At 42.8% G+C, this 18197-nt stretch overlaps 1 protein-coding gene across 1 annotated transcript in view; it reads left to right on the top strand.

Moving 5' to 3' along the window:
- The window catches only part of TIAM2 (TIAM Rac1 associated GEF 2), a 219611-nt gene that overhangs the window by 106850 nt on the left and 94564 nt on the right, over positions 1-18197 (top strand). The window contains exons 3-7 of the mRNA XM_081033788.1: positions 1165-1275; positions 2872-4032; positions 9293-9728; positions 14817-14989; positions 17017-17241. Coding sequence (XP_080889914.1) covers positions 2878-4032; positions 9293-9728; positions 14817-14989; positions 17017-17241 — 1989 coding nt within the window. The 5' untranslated portion in view covers positions 1165-1275; positions 2872-2877. The remainder of the gene's footprint in view (positions 1-1164; positions 1276-2871; positions 4033-9292; positions 9729-14816; positions 14990-17016; positions 17242-18197) is intronic.

Below are 18197 nucleotides of genomic sequence, written 5' to 3'. Positions count from 1 at the left end.
ATCCCAAGGACAAATTCTACTTGATCAGGGTGTATGGTCCTTTTAATGTGCAGATGAATTTGGTTTGTTAGTATTTTATTGAGAATTTTTACATCTATCGTCATTAGGGATATTGGCTGTAATTTTCTTTTCTAGTAGTGTCTTTTTCTGGTTTTGGTATCAGGGTAATGCTGTAAAATGAGTTTGGGAACCATTCCCCTGTCTTCAATTTTTTGGGAAGAGTTTGAGAAGGATTGGTGTTCACCCGTCTTTAAATGTTTGGTAAAATTCACTATCTGATCCCGAGCTGTTCTTAGGCGGAAGATTTTTGATTACTGATTCAATCTCCTTACTAGTAATTAATCTATTTAGATTTTTTTATTTCTTTCTGATTCAATCTTAGTAAGTTGTATGTTTCTAAGAATTTTTCCATTTCTCCTCGTTTGTCCAGTTGGCATATTGTAGTTCATAAATTATTTTTTAAGAGGAAAAAAAAAAGTCACTTTGGAGCCCTCACTGCTCTGCTCTCTATGGGTCTGTAGAGAAAATGAAGTCTTTGTGTCCCAGTAGTGAGCACTGCCAGATGTCAGCACCCCCAGCCAGCCCTTCTTCCCCTCAGAGGCGGGCCTCCTGCCCCCACCCTTTGTGTAGTGAGGCTGAAACATGTGCTTAAAGAAAACCTTTCATCTCATTTATGGGGTTAACTTCTATAACATCAGTTATTTTAGCCAAGGACTACTTCACTGTGTTTTAGCATTTGGGGGTTTGTTTTTGTTGCTTGGTCAAATAGAGAACAATGACCTGCTCTTGCCATCTTGAAATGATGCTCCTGCAATGTTGTCAGCGTGGTGAGTCAGAGCTGTTTTCCTAGTTGTGGTGACAGATGAGCCATGACTCATTCCAGTGGTTTCACCTGCTCGCCCCTGAAACAAAGGCATGCATTTGACTGCAGAGCGTGTGTTGAGTTAATGGCCTTTACAAGATTGGATGGGCAGTTCTGGCTTCCTTTACATCTTCCAAACAACTCCGATGAGTCAGGTAGTTCACATACATTTTACTTACTATTTTGACAGTGATTCTGGACACCAGTAGTTTCTTCAGGTCATTTACGTTATGCCTTTGCTTTTATTCTTTTGGGAACTTAATGTGAAATACCTGACAGTTTCTCATATTTCTGTTTTCCAGGGTCATTTCATGGACTTACTTCCCACACTTGTTAACCATGCTGCCTTACTCTCAGGACCACATAAAGCCGACTGACCATTAATCTCCCTCAGAGCACAAATTAGACTGCAGGTAAATCCAGCTCACGTGAGTTGTGGTTCACTGTCAGGTGGCGTGACTCTGATTAAGGTAATAGGTAAAGGTGTCATTTTTGGTCCAGTTATTTTTGTTTTAAAATGTGTTTGATGACTGTCACCGAAGAAAAGTCGATCCATTTGACTTCCATCTTGTGGCTATCCATTCTTAGGTATGAAAGAAGGAAAATTAAAATCCTCCTGAATGTGTTTGGAAACATGCCTGGAAGTATCACCTCCAACTTTACTAAAACTGAGAGGGCAAGGTTTGGATCAAATTTCACTTTGAGTTTGGCTTAACTAATAGGCTCATTGTGCAAATTGGGGTTTTAAGGGGAATTAAGAGAATCTCACATTTTATTTTGGTACCCATATGTCAACTTCAAACTTTTTTCTCTCATGTTCTAAAGTGAGGACTTTTAAAGTCTTTATAAAACTCTAGAAATTAGTTTTATTAAAATGTTTTTCTGCCCCAAATAAGAACTTTTATTTTCCTCCGTTTCAATCTCCATCTAGTTTTTGAGGACTTCTATTTCTTTTGCAATATTCCTGCTCTGTGTTTCATATGAAAGCTCCAACAGGTTGTGGTATTGGAGTCAGGTTATTATAAATGTGATAATTTTTTTTAGCAGAAATCTCTTAAATTGGTGTGCAGTGGTAACTTTTCCAGTAGTTTATGTATAATGAAAATATATCTCTCCGGTTATTGAAAAAAAATCAATGTATTTGGACTGAGAGAATAAATATACTTTCCCCTCATTTTTTTTTTTTTCTTCTTCAAGAATTATTGATTCAAAACCTCCCCACACTAAGCCAAAAGGAGATCTGTGCCTTAGGCCGATTTTTATGCCAGTTCAATTTCTGAATTAAGTTCATACATCAAATTGTGTTCAAAGTAACTAGCCCATGAGTGTGCAGTATTTTCTCTCTGGCTAACGACTCGCTTACACAACGAGGAGAAATAATTCCGTCACTCTTGTTCCTACTTCTCTGAGTTATGTCAGGCGCAGAAAGAAGTTGCTCAGTTCCTTTGTAAGAGGAACAATTTTTTTTTAAAATTAATTTTATTGGGGTGACAATTGTTAGTAAATTTACATAGATTTCAGGTGTACAATTCTGTATTACATCGTCTATAAATCCCATTGTGTGTTCACCACCCAGAGTCAGTTCTCCTTCCATCACCATATATTTGATCCCCTTTACACTCATCACCCACCCCCCATCCCCTTACCCTCTGGTAACCACTAAATTATTGTCTGTGTCTATGAGTTTTTGTTTCTCATTTGTTTGTCTTGTTCTTTTTGGTTTATATACCACATATCAGTGAAATCATAGGGTTCTCTGCTTTTTCTGTCTGACTTATTTCACTTAGCATTATTCTCTCGAGATCCATCCATGTTGTCACAAATGCTCCTATATCATCTTGCCTTAACGCCGAATAGTATTCCATTGTGTATATGTACCACAACTTCTTTATCCATTCATCTATCGAAGGACATTTTGGTAACAATTTTTTTTTTTTTAAAGAAAGTTCTGTTATAATGGAATGTAATTTAGGTCATGGCTCTTACTGATACTGCTGTTCTTAATTTAGGGTACAATGGGGAACTCGGAGAGTCAGTACACCTTTCAAGGATCTAAAAATCACAGCAATACTATTACTGGTGCAAAGCAAAAGCCCTGCTCCCTGAAAATACGCAGTATTCATGCAAAAGATGACAAGTCGTTGCACGGATGGGGGCACGGAAGCAGCGGAGCGGGCTACAAGTCCAGGTCCCTGGCCCGAAGCTGCCTTTCGCACTTTAAGAGCAACCAGCCTTACGCCTCCAGGCTCGGAGGACCCACCTGCAAAGTCCCCAAAGGGCATGCCTACTCCAAGCACAGGACCAACGGCTCCGGGAGTGATTTCCAGGGCAGCCACGCTGCTGTCTCACCTGAGAACGGCTTCCACTGTGTCGCCCACGAACGCGCAGAAAACCGCCCGGCCTCCAAGGACTGCAACGGGCACCTTCTTCACTGCTATGGGCGACCCGAGAGCCTGGCCTCCACCCCGCCGGGCGAGGACAGGAAGAGCCCCAGGGTGCTCATCAAGGCGCTGGGGAAGCTGGACGGGCGGCTCCGGGTGGAGTTCCACAACGGCGGGGGCCACAGCCCGGCGCCCCCGGAGGCCGCGGGCGGGCCGGTGCGGCTGCTGCGCTACTCGCCCAGCCCGGGCCCCGGAGCCCGCTCGCCGCCCAGCCCGCGCCCGTCTCCCGCGGACTCGCGCCCGCGCTCCAGCAAGGGCAGCTCTCTGAGCTCCGAGTCGTCCTGGTACGACTCCCCCTGGGGCCACGGCGAGGGCAGCGAGGCCGAGGGCCCCTTCCCCGCCCCCAGCTCGCCCGACCCCGGCCTGCAAGCCGGCTTCCCTCCCAGGGACGCCCCGAAGCCCTTCCACCAGAGCTCTTCCCTGTCCTCCCTGCGGGAACTCTACCCAGATGCCACCCTGGGGAGTCTGGCCCCCTCCGGGATCCGCCTCTCTGATGAGTACATTGGCACCCCTGCCAACCTCAGCCATCGCGTCTCGTTCGCCTCTGATATTGACGTGCCATCCAGAGTGGGGCCCAGGGACCTGGGCCAGTATGCGTCCTTCACGCTCCCCTGCAGAAAGTCCAAAGCCTTGACAGAGGACGCTTCGAAGAAGGACACCCTGAAAGCCAGGATGCGTCGCATCAGTGACTGGACGGGAAGCCTCTCCCGGAAGAAAAGGAAGCTCCAGGTGAGTGAGCTTTAGAGAGCATCAGGAAAGGTTCCCTTCGTTTTCCAGTCTGTGAAATGGGCGTGCCCTAGAGAGAGTGGTCCTGTGGCTTCAATGCGCCCAAGACCTGGCACAGTCTTGGTTGAGGTGTGGGGTTGTTTTTTTCTCCCTTTTTGCACTGGCACTCTTACCCTACAACTTGTCTCTGATTCTCTGCAGTCGTGCCTCTTGTATTCTTGTATGAACTGCACAGGCCTCACCCAAGACGTGGCCACACTGTTCTTAGAAAGTACTGCTTTGGAGAGAAGTCCCCAGTGAGTTGCTTATCTGAGAATTTTGCTAGAGCTCATTATTAAAACCTGCACAAAAAGGATGGGAGATAGATCGTTGTTATTTTGGGAGGTGTAGCCTTCCTGAACTTCATAGATATTACTTTGGGAAAATTAAAATCTATACTTAAGTTAGTACAGCAAAAAATAAGTTGATCTATCTATACGTATGACTATAATCTCACCAACTCCTCATGGGATAATTAAGTTTTGAAAACATCTTGTGTCTAAGGACATGTAATAGTGAAAATATGATAATGAGGATAAAATAAGAATCATGATGATAAGAATAATACTTTCAATGGTGTATAATGTCTGAATGGGGGAAACAAAGTGGTTTTACCACCAAGAAAAAAAGTAACAATTTGCCTTTTTATGTAACTAGTAGCAATTGTTAAGTTTTCAGTTGGTTGCTGTTATTTTTTGTTTTGGTTCTACTTTTAATTATTTATAGAAGAAAGCGTTTTTGTGTTTTGTTTTTTAAACTCAGTATAAGACATTGTTCAAGGGACTTTGGTAGGAAATTAGTCTCTAGCAGAATTACATTTTAACCTTCTTAGACAGACTTTTAGTTATAAAATTTCATAGGGTTTTGGGGTAGAAAATAGTATCACTTCCCTGAGTAGATTGTTTCAGATCTATAACATTTACCATCACTTCTTTCTTATGTAAGGTACCCTTGCCCCACCCCATTTTGTACTTTGTTGCTCTTTTCCGTCCTTTACACAGAAATAAAGAACAGATGATTCCCATCCTGTTAGGGAGCTCCTCAGATCCCTGAATAGAGTAATTCACTTACTCCTTCATCATCACTGCTTCAGGCTGAGCCACTAAGTAGTAGAGATCTCTGACCTTTTTCTCTCAGCTTCCATTTCCCAAACAACCAATAGCAGTTGAGAATAACGGGAGAGATAGCTCCTACTTTCTCCAGGGCTGCAATTCCACACAGACAACTTTCACGTCTTTTTGAGTCAAGTGTTATATGGCTGACTTAACTTCAACTGTTACCTGTTGAGACCGCTAATTGATGTTGGCATTGAGCCAGTTATTCCATGTCTCTTATTTGCATAGAGTGTGTCTGTCATCTACATTTGTGGCCTGGATTACACCCAGCTCTACTGATCTCATTTTGTGTCAGTTTAATTCAAAAGCAGACCGGTTGCCACTGTGTTATTGACCCCATTCTGTCCCGTGCAAGCCCTCACTGCATGAGAGGTGAACCTCCTTCAATTCTGTATCGTCCAAAGACTTAATTCTGAATGATCCGTCAGCCTGTGGAGTTAAGAACAGACCGATTAGAAGCAAAGGATCTGAATCTGAAAGATAGAAAGGACTTCCCATCATTTAAAAAATGAAGACACTAAGGTGTAAGGAGTTTGAAGGTCCTTTCTGAAGACACATGGCCAGTTAGTGGAGAAACCTGGGCCAAAGCCGCTTCTGCTAAACCTCAAACATGTGTTTTTTCCACTTAGCCATACCACCAAGGTATTATTGATTGCCACTAGTAATTACCTTGGTGTGATTGAATATTAAGATAATAAACTATTTTTGATTTTTAAAAAGTGGCCTATAAAGGCAGCTTTTTAGTTTTGCTTGTGTTCCCATAATTGATAGTCTACAAAGGCGGAAAAGGTGAACTTGTTGGGCAAGAACGCAATTTCTGTTGGCCGTGCCTTCGTGTTTCTTTCACAATTTAATATGAGAACCAGGTTTAGATCTTTAAAAATGTAGTCAGTGCTTGGGAGCAAAGTTTGTGACGATATACTATAAAAAAAGCACTAAACACATGTATATTCGCTTACAACAAACTCTCCTGTATGCCACAGGGGCTAAGGTTCCGAAAGTCTTACCGTGATGCATAGACATACTTGTTTGGGCTTTTAAAAAGTGGTGGAAAAAGAGCCACCCTTTTTTTTACAGGCCTTTCTACCACTCTGGTGAGTAGGAGCCTGAAAGCAGATTACTCAGTGAAAAAATACACAACTGAAAAAGAAAAATCACTCTAATGAGAGAGGGCTGTGGGGGTGGGCACATGAGCATGTGCTGGGGAGGAGGATATGTTTGAGGCCAATAGGCCCTTCGTAGGTGTAGCTGCCCGAGACCTGTCAGCCCTCGCTCCCATCCTGGGTAAACTTCCAGGTCCGTCAGTCAGGGCAGGCTGGTTATGCCTAGGAAACAAGAAACCCTCAAACCTCTGAGGGTTAGCACAAGCCAAGCTTATTTCTTACTAATTCTGCGACTCTGGTCTACAATGCCCCTCACTAGGACCCCTGATTCACAGAACAGTTACAATTTGGAACACTGCCAGCCACTGTGGCCGAGGGAGAAAGAAAATCATATGTTGGCTCTTAAAGCTTCCACTCAGGAGCGACACAGTTCACTTGTGTTCACATTTATTGGCCAAAGCCCTAAAACAAATCACATGGCCGTGAGTAACTTCAAGGGAGGGAGAAAGCAGGAAATGGTCCTGCCATGTGCCTTAGGGGAAGACCAGAAATATACGTGGGGTAGTTCTGATGACCACTGCAGAGGAGATTTAGGACAGACCCCGACTTTCTGGAACCTCTTAATTGTAGACTCTCACTGCCCTTTGAGGGCTGCATGGTCACAGGTAATTTCTACAAAGGACTAGTGGCCCTTATTTCATCATGAAGGAGAATAGCATGTGAAGAACAGGAAGGTGTAAAATTGGTACTCTTTCCTACAAAGTGAGGAATGGTGATCAGAGTTTACCTTTAGCTCCCGAGCAGCTGAGTGACATCCCTTGAGCTCCTCTCTTCTCTTTGCTACAGTCCCCTGGTCATCAAGTTACATTATCCATCGTTTATGGTGACCTGACTGGGGGGAAATTGAAATCAGTCTGTGTAGTGCGCTTGTGTAACATGGCACCTTATTTTCATGCCCATAACATAGTGGTTAGGAAATCTAGTTGAGAGCCTGTTTATGGACACTCATTCATTCATTCATGCATGCATGCCTATTAGCCTGAAAATTAGTCACTGGCTATTAGGATTATAGATAGAAAGCTTTAGAAATTTATTAGCGACTGCGAAAGTTACCATGTCTGTGTTATAAGAATCCATTATAAATGCTAAAATGTAATATTTTCCCATTTCTCAAGGGGGAAATTTTGTCTTGCTTTGCTATGGTCAAACGTTTAAAAGTTACCACTACAACTTGAAGTCTCTCTCTTAGGAGAAACAATGTCAAGAGTGTTTATGGGTCGTGTTTAAGTTTGGCATTTAAGTTCCTGTCTCTGGCAGGGTTTTGCTTGTTTTGAAATACCCCATGTTAGCTCCTGCTGGCAGTTTGAGAGCTCTGAGTCAGAGAGTCATATTCATTTCATTAACATGAAATCATGTTAATACTTGCTAAATTAAAAGTATTGCTTCACCTCATGAGTTTTTAAAGAATAACAAAGTGACAATTTTTTTTTAAAGTCTTAAACTATTTTGAAATCTTCCTAAGTGACTCACCACAGCTGGCTTCTTCACTCTGTTCTTGCATAAGCCTCAGTGTATAAATAAATATGACTATGGGACACTGTGTAAGCATGACCAGAAAATAATATTTTCATTAGTGATAGCTGTGTTTGGGGCTCAGTTTTTATCACCCTAGGGTATTTGGAAACACTTAAGTCAATGATTTTCCTACAAAAGAGAGCAAGTAATTGCTACTTTGCTACTTGCTTTCTGGGTGAAATTTTGGAAATAAAACCCCTCCACACATTGGAATATTCAAAATAAGGCCATTGGTCAAGTGATCCTTGACTCAGTTTCCCCTCATTTTTATTTTAACAGGTAAAGAAAGATAATTGAAAGCCCACTAGCAGCTGAGTAAATGTATGTGTTTAGCATTCTCTGCAGAATTACCTTAGGCTAAGCTCTAAATTTGGAATGTCAGTATTTTTTGAGTTGTTAAGATCACTGACTGCTGAAAAATTTAGTTACTGTTGTTTACCAATGAATGGCCTGTATGGAATTTATTTTTCTTGAATGACTAGATTTCAAATCTAGATATAAGATGAAACATTTCATATTTTCAGCTCTGTGCATGCCCAGTTCCGTATTCAGTGCATGTAGTCCTAATAACTAGGGATAGCAGTTACTATATAACTATTAATTTTATTTGGAGCCACTTATGTCTGATTTTATGTTGGAATAAATATTAAAGTTAAGAATCATCTCTTTGGTATCCTCAGTGCTAGAATAAACTAGATGTTCAAGTAAAAGGATGTGAATGGATGGTGTATTTTTTTCATGAAAGAATTTTCCCAAATTAAGTAAAAAAATGTTTGTTATGGAAAAGAGTGACAGTTATTAGCCTCTACCCTTTGTGGATGAGGAATCCCAACCAGAGGCATGGTTTTCACTATCTAAGTGGAAAAATAGGATGCTAGAGATCTCCAAGTTTAGACATGGGCAGGTGGCAAGAAGCTAGAGACTGTGTTTACTATGGGGAGAGGAAGAGAAGTTGGTACATAACAGCACTGAGTCCCCATGTCCTTGCCCCCTTGACCCTGCAACTAATGATTTTCTAAATTAGATTTAAAAGGATCCATGAGAAAACAGACTACAAGAACATGAATTCTTTCCATGAAGACACTGATTCACAGTTTGCAAAGAAACATCAGTCTAGAAATCTTCGCTAATGTGTTTTAAATATACTAATTTCTTTATGTTATGCATAGGTCAGATTTAGGTGAATCAGTGGTATTTGTGTTTACATCTTGAAGCATTGACTCGACTGGCTATGAATTGGGTTGGGCAACACTGTATCTCCAATTCTTTCTGGTTTGGAGACTTGATGATTAAAGATGCGCTTTTCTTAAAAGAATATTGTTTTGTGGCAGCAGTAGTAGCAATCAACAGTATTATATGCATACCATGCTGGGGAAGGGATGCTTTGGGTACACCTGACCTCTGACGGGTGGTCATTTGTGTTGCTCACAGGAGCCGCGGTCCAAGGAGGGCAGTGACTACTTTGACAGCCGCTCAGATGGACTGAATGTGGACGTGCAAGGGCCCTTCCTGGCATCTGCCTCCCTGTGGTCAGGGGGCTCGGCTCAGCTCCTGCCCCAGAGAAGTGAATCAGCTCATGTAATTGGCAGTGATCCCCTCCGACAGAACATTTATGAAAATTTCATGCGAGAGTTGGAAGTTAGCAGGACCAACACGGAAAACATAGAAACATCTACAGAAACTGCTGAGTCCAGCAGCGAGTCCCTCAGCTCTTTGGAGCAACTGGACCTGCTCTTTGAAAAGGAGCAAGGAGTGGTCCGGAAAGCCGGGTGGCTCTTCTTCAAACCCCTTGTCACTTTGCAGAAGGAAAGGAAGCTGGAGCTGGTGGCTCGGAGGAAGTGGAGACAGTACTGGGTAACACTTAAAGGTAAGTGCACTGCTGACTCGCTGAGGGCCCCTGGGTTCATTCCTCCACTGTACTCTTTCCTGGGAGATGTAGCGAGTCCAACGTTAATTCGAGTTAACGTGAAGGGAGTTGATACAGAATCTTCTGGCATGCTTTACTACAAACACTTTCTGAAACCTGTGTAATGTGTACTTAATATTCACATTTATTATTCAACTTAATGGTCATAACTTTTTATTTTATAGGTATGTCTGTACCATTCTTTAATACTTTCCCTGCATCTGGGGTGGGGGGAAACTCCAAAAAGTAAGCAAAAGTAGTTTAGCTATTTGCAATGTGCGTCTTGAATTTCATATTCTGTACATTTCAGAACCCCAAAGAGGTGTCCTGTGCAGCTTGTCCCACTAAGAATTTCATCTGGATTTGTGTCATCCCACCTTTATGAACTAAGAGAGTCTAATTGTTATCATCACAAACAAATGCTTTGTTTTTAAGGCAAAGGAACTAGGGGTAAGAATTTGTTAAGATGACAAAAGTTGCTCACAAGCTTTGCCATTTAAAAATTAGACTCTCCTTGCTTATGGTTGGTGTATAGATTTGAAGGGATTTCCATTTCCTGAGGAAGAGTGAGGCTCTAAGTCAATACAGTGTTGATTTATGCAGATGGAAACAGGAAAAGCAGCCTCATAGCCCCTGGCATTTCTGCACAATGTCCTGTGACTTTTTCAGAGGCTCTGAGTGTGGTGTTCAAACCTCATTGTCGGGTGACACTCTTCCTTGTCACGGGAGAAAGTAGAAATAGGACTCACGTCTGCGGACGGTATATGTAAAAGGCCTGGAGACCTCCTCAGTACCCCATTCTTCAGTTACTCTTTTTTTTTTTTTTTTTTTTTTTGTTGAGAGCCCACTGGCCCATGTGGGAATCGAACCGGCAGCCTTCGGAGTTAGGAGCATGGAGCTCTAACCGCCTGTGCCACTGGGCCGGCCCAGTACCCCATTCTTGCTTTGTTTTTGCCTCTATTTAGAAATTGTGAACCCCCCAACCCAGCCTTGGGGTGCTGGTGTCATTTCATAATGACCCTTAAGCCCCTCTGGGAAGGGTACGCCTACAAAAGCATTTCCTCTTTAAGTGACATGCTTCCCTAACAACTGGAGGGTTTATAAAACCCAAGACCAGCATCTCACACAGATCGCTGTCCTTATCTCTGACTCTGGATTTGGCTGGTGGCTGAGAAAGGCAGAGAGCTTTCCTAGTTTTGGCATCCTGGGGGTGCTGGTTCTTATATGATGGAAGGGATTTGGAAAGTTGGAATAAGAGATTAAGTCTAGCAAGACACAATTATGATGGGATACGTTATACTTTAAGGTTTAATCAAATAACTACTGGAGTACAGGATGGGGAGATATGGCTGCAAAGTATGACAAGTGAAGACGATTTGGAGGATTTGATTTGCAGTCCATTCATTGAATGAATTTCCACTGGGATAAGGCTAAAATAAAAGTACGTGTGTTCTAAAAGAGTAAAAGTGATGCCTGGCTGCATCATTAGAGATGTCACGGGGTCTGCAGCTCCATCCATCTCTCTTTCCTCTGCCCTACTCAGAGTCGACCTTTCTCTCCTTGGGGGCAATCCTGCAGGAGACTTGTTAGTAAACAAAATGATTCTCTAAAAGGTTCTACCTGAAGTATCTCTAACTGGAGGGGAGAGTGAAAATGTCCCCTTAGGTGAGCAAGCATCTGGAATTGTTTGTGAATCACAGTCTGACACTGCTTCCTGTTTGCATAATATTTAGAATGGATGCACTTTGCAACATAACATGTCATGTACCTGTTTTTTTTAAACATAAAATTCATTTGTTAAAATTGATGCTTTTGGGAAGTTGTTACTGTTTTATGGCTTTGAAAACCCCCAGTGCATACCCCATGGAGGTGAATTGGTGGTGGGGTGTGTGTGTGTCCGTGTGTCCGTCCATGTGTCCATATCCTACTTTGAGAAGCAGGGCTGCAGGTGACACCAAAGGGATATAGAGCCATGTCATTTGGAGGATGGCATAAGGATCTAGTCATATTTAGCCTGGAGGGAATAGGAACTGCGGTGAGAGTAAGCAACTGTCTTGTAGAAGAGACACTGAATTTACTCCGATTCACCGAAGGTGAGGAAGGAACTAATGGAAGACAAGCTGATTCTGGATTAATGCAAAAAACAAAACAAAACAGAAAAAACACCCACCAAAGAAACAAAAACAATACAGACAGTACGTTCCTGGGTGCCTTGCTACTGGGGACATTTGCACACAGCCAAACTCTTGGAGGCTTCCTGGGGGAGAGCCAGGCAGGTATGACTTAAGGTTGGAAATGCCTGTCTTCAGGTTCCTATCTTCCATCCTGGAATCTACACCGGGAGCTTCTGGCTGCTGACAGCAAGGGGCAGGAACGGTCTAGGGTTGTCTTGGATGATGGCGAGGTCTGAAGTTTTGCCCAGGCCTGGCTGTCTCAGTACTTGCTAGTAAACACTTCAAAACCTATGGATGAAGGGTGCTTTGTAAGTGTAAATGTTATCAAGTGCACATTCCTTCGTTTCCTTTGCAGCCAAGGAAAGGCATGCAAGAAAGATGTCTTTTTCCCAGCATAACCTTTTCCATGTGACTTTCCACACCTCTTTCCTCTGGTTATTCAGTATGCTGAGTTCAGCTTTCTTGGCTTAGAATCCAAGTTGTAATGTTTGGATTTAACTATTTGGTTTAATCTTAGTTGGAAATATACATACTCGTATGTGTCTATATACACACATACATTGGCGCCGAATTTTAAAATTATCTTTGAAGTATCTAGTATGGAAGTCGATTGGGAACAGTGTTCTGGAGAGAGTAGCTATTAGCAAGCCACCTGGTTACCTTCCTACATTGAATGTATAGGTATACTAAGGGCGCAAATGTGTTTTAGGGCTTGCAGGATGTAACAAGTTTTAACAAGGATAATTCTGCTTTCCATCTGTCTCTTCCCAACGAGTGGATTTTCATCTTGTTTGCGGGGGGCAGAATGGTTGGCAAGGTCATTAAACATATCCCTCAGAATGCACAACAGATGGGTCCATAAGGTTTTAGGATGCTAAAATCTTATGATTTTAGGATGCTGGTGTTTTTGCCCTGCGATAGACCTGAAATGGGGGATGGGGGGATGAGGGGGGATTGAGAGGGTGTCAACGAAAAGGTGGGTTTGAGCGTAGACCGAGACTAACTGCTCTCCTTCCACTGGTGATATTTCTACTAATAGTACGTCTTCCATTATTGTACGTCCACTGCTGTTCCAGTGTGTTTTCTCTTTCTGCTACCATGACAAGAACTTCCACTGTCAACCTTCCAGGCCACCAGCAGCTCCTGGCGGGGACTGGTGGTGCTGGCAGCCACCGCCGTGGGGAGTGTAGGAGGCATGGCTGTGGCCTCTTTCCGTCAGTCTCAGGGCCTAGCATTAGAGACGCAGATTACGTTTAACTTGATGTGATAGATTTACGACTGATTTCCTGTTCTTTAAATTCGATAGCAACAAAAGTCTGCATATTGTTTTAGATCCTGGCCTGGCTCTAAAACAAAATGTCCTGTTTTGGTTGCATGCTGCCACGTCAGAGTTGCATTCTGTCATAGACAGGGTGTGAGTTAGGCAATATCTTGGCAAGTGCCCAGTATCGTATTCATGTCCTCTAGATGTAATGGTTCAACCCATGGCCACTAGGACCACAATGTGAGGGAAACTGGGAAGTCATCGTCAACCCATTGGAAAGAATTTGGACGTGGGCATAGCCAGTGTTGCTGTGTCACTTTTGCCCTGGTCCTCGGGTTCCCAGGTCATGGCAGGTCACACATGCAGCAGTAGTGTCAGACAGGCCTTTCACAATTGAAGGACTAGGGATATTGTTTCTAGTGCATCAGGGACTGATGGAGGAAGAGAAGGGCTCAGCTATGCAGAATCAGCTGGCCATAAGCCTCTTACTACTTTCCCATGTTCTAAGAGCCTCTCTCAGCCTTACTTTGGGTGAGTTTTGTTTGTGGGAAGAGATTGCTCAGTGCTCCTTGAAATCGTAAAGCACCATGGAGGGAGAGAAGGCAGTCCTGGTGATGCTGTTTCTGAGGGCAGAGTGAGGGGCAGGAATCTTTTTCTCTTGGCTTCTGTGCTATGCTGGGTTCCATTATACAAACTTGTATGTCCATATTAAGACTTATTTTTACAGCCAGAAGTGAAACTGGCAAGAGTGAAATAGTTTTTAAATTATAATTATAATAATTATAGTACATTCCTAGCTAATTATCAAAGCAGACCCATAATAACTTCTACCTACAATACTTTATTAGGGGGACGCTATGTACTTGCAATGATATGTGGCAGCATTTTTAGAGTAATATTTTAAAATTCAGGGACATTTAATTTCATTTCTCTCTCAATCTAAATTAGTAAGGTGACAGCCATGTTTCCTATCACGATGAGATAAAAGACTATACTAAAATTATTTTATATGGCATTTGGAGAATAAACTGGGTGCTTTCTCATAAATGTTTCCCCAGGTCTACTCAGTTTATGTTGCCACATATCGTAAGTGTAAAGCTCCTTTAGTTAACGAACATGGGCTTTTTTGCTGTCTCGTGAGTTCGGCTCTCTTAAATAATGTGGTGTTGTGCTGAAGAATGGGGGCTCTGGGGCCAGAGGGTCTGGGGCCAGCTGTGGACCTGCACAAGTGGTGTAGCCTCAGGTTTCACACCTGTGAAATGGGTTCGTAAGCACGCCTGCCTTCTGGGGCTGCTGTGGGGACTAAGTGAGCCAGTCCGTGTGACTTATGCAGAGGACTTCCTGACAAGGAGTTCGCAGCAATAAATAAACACTTGGTATTGTTCTTACCCATAGCGCATGTACAAAAATGTCTCATTTTCACCTGAGTTATTGCTAATACACTGAGGCATATATTGGCTACGAGAATTTCCTTTTGTATTGGATAGTTGTCTCATTCAGTTTATTATTATTATTGTTGTTGTTATTTTTAGATGTGTCCCTTCCTCCTCATTCCGGTCCTAGATTCTCAGGATGTGTGACAGGGCCCTGGCTTTTCTTCTGTCTTCACAGGATGCACTCTGCTGTTCTACGAGACCTATGGGAAGAATTCTCTGGATCAGAGCAGTGTGCCCCGCTGTGCCCTGTTTGCGGAAGACAGCATCGTGCAGTCCGTCCCAGAACACCCCAAGAAGGAAAACGTGTTCTGTCTCAGCAACTCCTTTGCAGACGTCTACCTTTTCCAGGTACCGCTGAGCTTCCTACACGTAGGTGGAGGTGACAGCTTACCTACTACTGGGAGGAGAAGGAGCAGAACTAAGGGACACAGCTTAGTGAGCAAACGCTTAGTTAGGCTGTGGATTGGGGCTTAACCAAGAGAATTCGCCTGTGTAATCCAGGTGCCGGAGGGCCAGCACAGGTCCAGTTTTTCATCCAGTGAGCATTTCCTGGGTGCCCAGGGTCCCCTGGGGTGTCTGTCCTTGTGAGCTACTTGAGTGCAAGGTCCAAAATTCCCAGAGTGGAGGCTTTTTAAACGAAACTTAGAGAATACGGAGAGAGGAGAGGTTTAGCTTCTTCCCAAGAATCCCAGGGAAGTGAAAGAAGAAGCTTTCCAGGAAACCCTCATAGAGCAAGTGCTGTCAAGTCTCATCTCCCAGTGGAAGCCATCTTAGGACGTTAAGATTCAGCTTGTTTGCTGCTAGGAGTTTTAGCAACTTTGTAGCAAACGAGAAGTCACACAGCACGGTGGTGCCAAGCCAGCTGTATTGGGGGCAGGCTTAGGTGTGAGTCCTGGTGCTGCTGTTGACTACCTATGTCATCTTGGAGCACTAACCGAACTTCTGTGAGCTTCGGACTCTTCAGCTGGTGGGATACTCATAGCTTCTAGGATTGCTTTGATACAGTATACATGTCATAAGTGCTAAACACTATTATTTTAATCTAACTATTACTACTCTTATTATTATGAAGTGACTCTAAAAAAGATGCGGGTGATGGCCAGGAAGTGAAGCGCGCTTCTGAAATGCTTTCCAGCCCACATCCAGTGCTGCATGTAGGCGCAGCGTGGGCTGTAGATTAGATCTGGCTGAAGGTTCGTGGAAAACCTCACAGGTCCTGGGGTCAGATCTCTGAGGAAGTTGGTCCTGGATGCCCCCGGGGTCCCTGCAGAACCACAAAGTGTTCTCTCACTGACTCTGGTTGTCTAGAATTCTCTGAAGTGTTCCCTACACGCACTGGGCCTCTGGCCTTAACTGCTGTCCCCAACCTGACTTGACTTAACAAGAGTCAGGGCCTAAGGTGTGATTTTCCTTCTCTGAACAGAAAGGTAGCTTAAACTTTCTATGATGCTTTAAAGCAAAGTAATGAGTTGGTGTTAATCTGAATTGTATGGAAGGTAAATAGATTAAATCTGCCTGGACTTCTTAGGGGCAAGTCTGAAATGAATATTTTATTTTGTGCCTCAGGCAAAAATAGCCTTAGTTTTTAAGAAACTGTCCCAGTAGGTCCAATTGTATGATACCAGAGAGCACTGGAGATCCACGCCATGGCTTGAATACATGTGGTTATTTTTGGACATCAGGAAACTGAAACTGCTTTCCAGCCTGCTTACATCCACATGTCTCTGCCCATTCTGCTTTATTCAGACTTTATTTATTGTTTCTAAAATAAAGTATTTTCCTTCCATGAAAATATATGGTCACTGTGTCGGAAGGTACTGAAGAGTAGAGAAAGAAAAACCACTACCCATGTTTCCAGTATTCAAAGGCAACTGTTTTAATTTTATTGTGTATCCCCTCATAGTCTTTCATTGACATTTTTCATAATCGAGTCCATAGTGTAGATGAAATTTCTTATCTAGTTTTCAGAATTTAACATTTTAGTCCTCGTATTATCTCATTCTATTAAAATTATAAAGATAAATTGCCTTTCAGAGAGTGGCGAAACGTTAACACTGAGGGCACATACCCTGGTTTCTTATGACTCCCTTGTTAGCTTATAGCTTGATTCTAGTGTGTCTTCCCGTCATATTTGGGGCTACATGATTGCTTCTCTGCTTTCGATGTTCTCGCAGACCCTTTGAAGTCAGGGAAGCCTGCAAACTTGAGTTGAGTGAGTGTGTGCATTTTTTAAATTAAACAGTTTTTATGACGTGAAGGTACTTCTTGGGTTTTACACATCAAAGCCCAGCCTGCTGCTTTGGAGAACACTTTGTGGTAAAATAATTCCAAATAGGTTTTTTTTTTTCCTTTTTTCTTCACCCTTCTATGTTTAGGCCACGAGCCAGACAGATCTGGAAAACTGGGTCACTGCCATACATTCGGCATGCGCATCCCTTTTTGCAAAGAAGCATGGCAAAGAGGACACAGTTCGGCTACTGAAGAACCAGACCAAAAACCTTGTTCAAAAGATAGACATGGACAGCAAGATGAAAAAGATGGCAGAGTTACAGCTGTCTGTGGTGAGCGACCCAAAGAACAGGAAAGCCATTGAAAACCAGGTACAGTTTATTTCCATGAGTGTTGTCATCCATTGCTCTTGTCACTCGCTACAGATTTGGATGGTAGCGATATTTCTTCCATCTCTGGGGGTAATCGTTTGTGTGGCTTCTCATTTCAAGTATACTTAACGATGGCACTTTTGTGATTTGTGTGATGCGATTGCTTTACAACCTTTGGTTGCTGTATGTAGATAGTGGAATGTTTTGCGACCAAGTCTTTTTTCTTGATATTAAGTAGTTCCTTCTTGCTCAGGTGATCTTCTCATACATTGTCACTTTCAGAACAAAATCTGTATAATAAAATCAGTAGAAGATTAGCCAGGTAAGGCTCTAATTCAAAGGATGGCTTTGGAAAGCGTGCGTTGGTACAACAGCTACTCCCGTGTCTGTGGATTTCAAAAAACCAGTATTTTTTTTCTATATTACAGATAAGGTGCTAAAGAAAATGCTTTTTCTGGTCTAATGGCACATTTATATAATTAAACAGGTAGTTTCTATGCTGTTTGCAGGTTAGAGGAGGAGAAATAGCTTGTTAATATTTATTTTCCTTGGCTCAGACAACCTAAGCACTTAGACAAGTGTCGGTGGAAGTTCTAGCATTCCGGTCTTTATAAATGCACGATGAAAGTAGTGCTTTTGGGAGATTAACCAGGCAGTGGCTTGGAGGGCAGATTGAGTGGGGACAGTTACTGAGCAGTAGATGGCACTGGTCTGGATGTGCGCTTATGAAGACCTGGTCCAGATAACATCACAGAAGTGTAACAGTTTATATGGAAAATGGATTTCAGAGTACGTTATTTCTATATTGAATCTTTTAAGAAAGATTTTTTATTAAAATATAGCTAACTTACTCTATAGACTCTTAAAGATATTATCCTATATTCTCGAATTGAACCGTTCCTCGAACAGAATATGCCATTTATTTAAAGAGAACCTGCCAGCAAACTACAAACTGC

Source organism: Rhinolophus hipposideros (assembly GCF_964194185.1).
Source record: "Rhinolophus hipposideros genome assembly, chromosome: 3".
Classification (NCBI taxonomy): domain Eukaryota; kingdom Metazoa; phylum Chordata; class Mammalia; order Chiroptera; family Rhinolophidae; genus Rhinolophus; species Rhinolophus hipposideros.
The sequence above is the reverse complement of the archived record's forward strand: the minus strand, read 5'-3'. Positions and strand labels throughout refer to the sequence as shown.